The 7,564-nt window shown below is 33.3% G+C and overlaps 1 protein-coding gene across 1 annotated transcript; it reads left to right on the top strand.

Moving 5' to 3' along the window:
• Positions 1–3,767: 3,767 nt before the first annotated feature.
• LOC110419392 (uncharacterized) lies at positions 3,768–5,838 on the top strand. The gene is given in 5 exon segments (XM_021432411.2): positions 3,768–4,345; positions 4,440–4,899; positions 4,901–4,970; positions 5,126–5,226; positions 5,229–5,838. Coding segments are annotated over 4 exon segments (873 nt in total). The 5' UTR covers positions 3,768–4,345; positions 4,440–4,479; the 3' UTR covers positions 5,511–5,838.
• Positions 5,839–7,564: the final 1,726 nt, after the last annotated feature.

Raw genomic sequence — 7,564 nt, 5'->3', positions numbered from 1 at the left:
ATATCTTCTGCCCTGACTTCATACCCTCTCTTTCCCCACCAATGAAAGGTTGCCAGAAGCTTATAATGCATGAATTAATTGAATAATTCGGTCCTAGTCCCTCCTAGACTAATCCAATTCAGATAATTATTGCCTAAACCATTACTTGATTAGGGGTACATCCTCCAGTCCATTTGAATTTGAAATTTTATTCAATAAAACAACACTCATCCATGACTACCATTGATCCTTTGGTTCATTATGCTGGTCATGTGCCATGCCATTATTATGAAAATTATCGCAATTGCAGCTGCCTTCTAGTGGGGTTAATAAAGATTACATATTATATAATTTATAGGAAGTTATCTGGCCTAATAATGCTTGGCAACAGATATGGACAAAATCGAAATAGGCATGGGACAATTTATTCAGAGAGCAGTTTAAGCTGCAATAGGAATTCTTGGTTGCATGGGGGACACCTAAGCAATCATATGTGAAATTGAATGTTGATGGTAGCGCCAAGGGTCATCTTGGCATGGCAGCAGCAAGTGGCTTATACTATGGGGCGGCTATGGCAATTGGATTGTGCGGTTTACCCACAAAATTGGAATTTCATTTTCCCTTACAGTTGAATTACGGGCTTGGACTTCTTTTTGTGCTGGAATAAAAGCTTTAGGAAGATTCAAGTCGAATCTAATTCCTATTTAGCTTTGTAGAAACTGTCTAGTCTTATATTTCTATTAAATATGAATGCTTATCTTATAAGTGAAATCAAAGAACTCTTTAGTCAAAATTAGGATTATTCATTTTCTCACATATATCGTGAAGTCCATCAGTACATCGATTAAATGATCACATATAATGGTAACTTATCATTGAAATTACTCTATTTGATTATCCACTAAAAAATATTTCTTATTATTTACATAGATATTTTGAGGGTTTCATAACCTAAAATGATGTAATTTAGTTACTTTTATCCTCAATATATGAACATAATGCCTAAAGTCTTAGCATACTCCCCTAATATAATGTCTAATTTCCTTAGGTCTTTAATCAAGGGCAACTCTCAAAATCTATTAAAAGTGGCCCCTAAGATGACATTTTGTATCCATCAAAAGCAGCTCTTAATTAGTATTGCAATACATTTTTGGTAAAGACATAATTAATTTCTGATTTAGAGTAATGGGTCATTAATTAATTTCCTTTTCAATTATATTTTGGTCCATCTGTATCAAGAGGCTATGTGAATAACATTTAAAGAAAATGACTCCATATTTCAAAGTCAAGTAAACAGAGGAAAAAAAAAATATCAATCAAAGCCTATCTTTTTCACATTAATTAAAACAAGATCCCCACATGAACAACAACACGAACCAAAATGTTGTAACATTTTCTTTTGGGTCATAAATATATCAATATCTTTAATCATGCCAAAACATGATATATATTATTCATGTTATATGAATTTACCAATTGATTATAGAGTAGAGTTTGAATTTTTTTTTTGATTAAAAAGAATTTCTTGATTATATCAATTGATTATAAAATCGAGTTCGATTTTTTTTCTGGAAAATCAAAAGTAATAACGAAAAGAGACGATCGCCACTTCTCAATTTTTAATTTTTTATATTATTATATTAATAAAATTTGATATATATATATATATAATTTCACCGTCTTTAATTAAACCAAGTAATCTGTTTTAGAATAGTGGTAAGTCACCATTCATGCAAAATCTTAAATTTCGTCCGATTAAATCGGGAGGGTGCCTAATTAGTCAAAATTTATGTGTAAAAAGATGAAGAAAACTAATCCAAGTGACTATGACAACAAGAGGCCAGACACTGTCTAGGTGCTACATGGGATGACCAATTGAAGCAAAAGCGTGGGAAATTTTTATTAAAGTAGAAGCTTGTTTTAGACCTGTTTGTTTCGTACTTTAAGGGGCCTTAGAGTTTTGAAAGTCCGTTGAAGAATTTGGAAGTCGGTAGTGCTTTGCTTGTCCCCATATAAGTACCGACGCTGACCCTATTGTGCAAATTGGCAAACAACGTCAAAAGCAAATACAAAACTCTCGTGCCTTCCTCATCTCCTCAATTTCGCCTGTCATTCCCCGCGTTGTCCTCCGCCTTTGCTTTCTCAGTGGCATTGGACCCACTCTATTTAATTCTCCTCACTGCCCAAATGAGTTGTTTTTACATTTTTGGCCTTCACTTATATGACCAAAACACCCTTTAATAAAGGGTTATGATTCAAACTTATATGACTTACTACTCTAATATAGTCATCGTGCCAACTCATGTCATTGCCTATTGGAACAATGTTGGAATTGTTTTCAATCTGAAAAGCACGATTGAGAAATGCAGAAGGTTGTCTGTTTTCAATCTTATAAGTCAATTTGTATATAATTACCCTTAGTTATTTTTTACACAAAAATCTGAATCCCTCATTGAATATTTTATATCTCTAATATTCTTGATCGAAAGAAAATATAAATGATAAATTCAGTTTTTCACATAATATTTATATGTTTAATAAAGGGTTATAGAAATATTTATATTTTAATCAAATCTAAATCCAAAAGACTCTCCCATGAAAATATTAAAAAAAGAAGACAAAAACAAAATGTATACAAGTCGTAATCCAACTTTGCAACAGGAACATGCTTGTCTTTTGGTGTACAAGCGTGTGGCAAAAGAGAGCATCTAAGCAAGCATTTTTCTTTTTCGTTTTTCATGGGGCATATTTTAATCAATGCCAAAGGGTGTTTTAGTCACTTCAAAAAATTATCAAGACAACTTGTAAGGGGCAAATTAGGAAACATGAAATATTCAATGGAGACGGCCGACTGCTTTGGTCAAAGAAAAAACCAATCTAAAAAAAGGATGTCCACGTTGTACGGTCAGGATCATCCCACTCCATGATTTGCGGTGTCTAATTTGTAGGCAATGCGGGGAATCTTTCTTCTTTCTTGTTTTTCCATTTTCGAAAAAGAAAATTACATTTCAAATTTATTTATGTATATATTAAAAAGAATAATAAAATTATCAATAAATTGTTTGATATACACTTCAAAGTTCAAAATACTTTATTTATTTTACATAATGTATGAGTGCTTGAAAAATATTGTGTATTAATATATACGTATTTAAATAAAACATTAATTCGACATGTAGATAAAAAAATAAACAAAACCAAACTTTTAAAATGTTTATTAAATTTAATTTTTGAATTTGGGATGGTTTCGAGAATATAAATTTAATATTTTATAATATACTTATCTTTTAGAGTCTTTTAGAGTCATGAAGATAAATATATTACGTTCAATTTTACATGATGATTAGACAATTTGTATTTGATGTTAGCCGAAAATTTTATGTGAGCAAATAAATTCGATTTCTACAAAAAAAAATAACTCCAACTTGAAATTTTAAACTTAATTTGGATATAACGTATTCTATGTTTGATCATGTCAAGTGATCTAGATAGATAAACTTGTTCATAAAATTTAAAAATTTTGATATTAATATATATAATAATAATTGTTAAATTAAACTATTTTTAATATAAAAAATTCACCTCTCTAATTAATTAAAATAAATTCAGCGGCAGCGCCATTAGATTTCAAACTTGAAAAGAAACCAAAAGGAAAGAAAAAGTCAAAATTTTCCAACTTAACGAGTCATACGGTGCCGTCTTAAATTTTTTATTCCCATTTTACCCTTTTTAATTATTTTATTCCTCTTATGCAAGTAACAAACTATATCCAGAATCTCACTCGCTCTCTAATTTTCTTTTTCTTTCTCTCTCTCTGAGGAGAATTCCGTACATTTTCCACTCACTGAGAAAATTTTCGATTAGATTTTAAACTTAAAAAAAAAAAGAAAAATTTTCTTCACTCTTGTCCCTATAAAATTCAATCAACCTCACAAAAAACCAAAAGGACGAATTCGAAAGCGCGTGAAAAAAAAATAGAAGAAAAAAAGAAAAGAAAATTGTTAATTGCAGATGTGATCATTCTCATTTAATCCTCGAATGCCAGTACGACTGACATTTGCAGATTCATAATGCTATAAATCATGATCCATTTGTCTCTTTTTTATCCATCTGTTTGGATCATATGATATGACTTTTCTTTTTCCTCTGATCTTTCCTCGCGAGTCGATTTTCTGCTACTTTCTTTATATCTGTTTTAAGTGATCATTTCTGGGATCACTCATAGGATTTTGCTTCGAAAACATCAGCTAATTTGGTTGATCGGATAATTTAACGAAAACCCAACGAGGAAAGCTCAAAGAAAGTAGTAAAAGAGTTGGAAGATCATTCCAAGTTTTCCAATTTCAAGCTGTTTCTTCTTTTCCTGGTAAGTTTATGAAAGGAAAGCGAAATTTATTTGTTATAGTGAGTTACTTTACTGAATCTTTTATGTTTTTTTTTTTTCTTTTCCGTTTTTGCAGAGATCAAGAGGAGAAAGAGAAACAAAGTGGAAATCACGCCATGGGAAAAAGCAATAGCAGCAGAGATTGGACTCAGATCTATGCCATTTACGGCATGGACCAGTGGCAAACTCTTGTTTTTCTTTTGTGCCACGCTGTTTTCTTCTCGTTACTTTCTGTCCTCTTCCTCTTCTATTTCCACTCTGTCTTCCACTTCTTCCACACGTTTCTTTCCAGTCCAGGCGCTGCCCGCTTCGCGGCCGGGTTCAGTGGCGCCGTCACGGCTATTTCGGCTGTTTGCTTGTTTTTCTCGGCGGCGAACTTCTTTTACTCCGCTGGGCCGTTACATTACGACATGGCGCAGCGGATGGTGGGGTCGGTTAACGATTGGTCTACCGTGAGGCTGGCGCTCGATATTGGGTGTGGCAGAGGGATTTTGCTCAATGCGGTGGCGACGCAGCTGAAGAAGACTGGTAGTTCGGGGTCGGGTGTTTGGGTTGGATCGGTTGAAACGGACTACGTTGTCCACGCTGCGAACCGCCAACGTGGAAGGTTTGTGACTGTTCTTTTCCTTCTCGGTAACCTTTGTTTGGTTCCCCCATTAAATTGTAGTGCTCTGCTTGCTACCAACTTTTGGGTAAGATAATAAATTCATAATAAATTACGTAGTATTAATTATAATAAGCTGATTGGGGAATTTGAAACAGGCGTGGGGGAGTACGTGACGTGCAGGGAAGGTGATGTGAGGAGTCTCCCGTTCGGGGATAACTATTTCGATGTGGTGGTATCGGCCGTGTTCGTGCACACCCGGTGGGAAAAGAATACGGCCACCGTACGGTGGAGGCTGCGGCGGAGAGGATGAGGGCGCTGGGGGAGATGGTGAGGGTCTTGAAACCAGGCGGGGTCGGTGTCGTGTGGGACCTCCTCCACGTGCCGGAGTACGTGCGGCGATTGCAAGAATTAAAGATGGAGGACATTAGGGTTTCCGAACGTGTAACAGCCTTCATGGTCAGCAGCCACATGGTATCGTTTAAGAAGCCTAGTCAGCATATGGTGGGCCCGGGCGAAGTCCGGTTGGATTGGAGATGCTGATGTGGTAAAAAAAAAATTTTGGTTCGCAATTCCGAAAAACCTGAAGAAGTGAAATTATACATAAAAAGAATTATTACTTAGATGATGTCAAAGATGATAATGTTCGAAAAAATCGAATTAGAAATGAAAATTATACATAAATGTTGAGATTAAGGTTTTTTTTTTTTTCCGAGTCTGGGGAGACGAAGCCAAACCAGATGCTTTTATTAAAAATATACTTAGCCTATGTAATCTATAATATGGTTATCAATATGAAGATTGATAACCATTCTTCTTATTATGTACTTTGAAGCAAAGCTTTCTGTGAATAAGGAAATAAGTTTTGCTACATGTTGTTATCTTCTTGTGTTGTTTTTTATATTTTATAATACGAATACGTTACGATATTAATAAAAAATAAAACAAATCGATATAGTATATTACTTTGATTTATTCATAATTGACATAGTAAATATCTAAAATTCCCTCATGATACTGAAGATGCTTCTTTACAATTTTCAAAGGAGAAAAGTGGTTCTAGTTGTTAACAAAGAGAAGGGTTTTGATTTGGATCCTGAAACACAGCGATTGGTAATGATGAGGTTGTTTCTTTTGCACTTCCCTTGATCCAATGTGAAGTGAGCTTGCCTGCTTACCAAATGAATGGAGGTAAAAATGGAGAAGATAGGGATGCTTTATTTGGTGGGATGGGACTTTGTGGAGTTGTGAGCTGATGGGATTGGTGTAGGGTTGGGGGGTTGTCAGATCTCTCTGTCTTTTAAAATCCTTGATAATGAAACATGCTATTCTTAGTGGAATTTAGTTAGGTTTTGGATCCAAACTATCTCTTCTCCAAATTAGTTAGACAAAAAAAAAAAAAAAAAAAAAAGGAAAGGTTTCTTAGGTGCTTGGTTTTTATCAATTTGCTCTCTGGTCTCCACCTATTGGTGAACACTTGCCCCTTGTGATTTCACAACCTTCATGAAAGCATATGCCCCATTTCCCTAAATGCACTCACATGAATATTGTCTCATTTTGCTCAATCATTTTAGTGGAAATTTTGTTTGTTTCTTCCCCCCTCAGTACAAAAGATTGTGAAGGACAATGAGTACTTACCACTGTTCTTACACCAAATGGTTGAATTTGGATATTAATCAGTTGTATTTTTAATAAAAAATTTAGTGTAAAATGCATCATTATTTGATCTTCAAAGAAAAGGGATTTGTTTATCAAACATCGTATATAGATGGATAAATTTTAAAATAAATATTAAATAAAAAAAATTCAAAAAATACCGTACAATCAATCAAGAACGATCAATATTCTATTAGAGTAATTAAATCTTAGAAATTCTTAACATCAAAGTAAAGGGGAAAAAATCATAAATTAAAAGAAAAGGGCAGTGATCCGAGCTCAATGCTGCATAAAAATTTCTTGAAGAACAATCTCAGATGGGATTCTTTTTGGTTGCATCACCAGAATCATCAGAAACACATTAATTGCAGCATGTGTTGGTTTTGTGCTTAGTCACACTGTTTTTGTTCAAGTTTCACCATCAATCTAGAAAAACCCCATCTTGCATTAATTGTTCATTGTCCTGTTCACATACATTTAATTGCCTCAAACCCCCATGTGCCTTCCAAATATTCTCAAACTATTAAGTTCATTAATATATGCCCTTCCTTCTTACCAGATACCTCAATGTTTTGTCTCGAGTTCACTGATTTTGGGAAGGTAACTGTTTTATGAAAATGCTTTAGTTAAAATACTCAATAAATCCCGAACTTAAATAAGTTTTTATTTTTCGATTCTTGAATAAATTGTGATTTCCAAATTAATATGACATAGTTATATGATATTTTGATAATGAACCAAATTACTTGTCTAGACACACGAGTTTGATTGACTTTTGATTAAGTTTGGACATAATATTTTGACTTAATCTCGACTTGGATAGATTATTATAATAATAAATGATATATTTTTGTTTAATTTTCATTTTAAATTATATTTAAATATATAAAATGGTAATATAAATTAATATTTTATTGTTTTGATAATAAAATAATAATTAA

Source organism: Theobroma umbraticum, unplaced genomic scaffold, assembly GCF_002168275.2.
Source record: "Theobroma umbraticum cultivar Fairchild unplaced genomic scaffold, ASM216827v3 scaffold_67.0, whole genome shotgun sequence".
Taxonomy (NCBI): Eukaryota; Viridiplantae; Streptophyta; class Magnoliopsida; order Malvales; family Malvaceae; genus Theobroma; species Theobroma umbraticum.
This window is presented reverse-complemented; position numbering and strand designations above follow the sequence as displayed.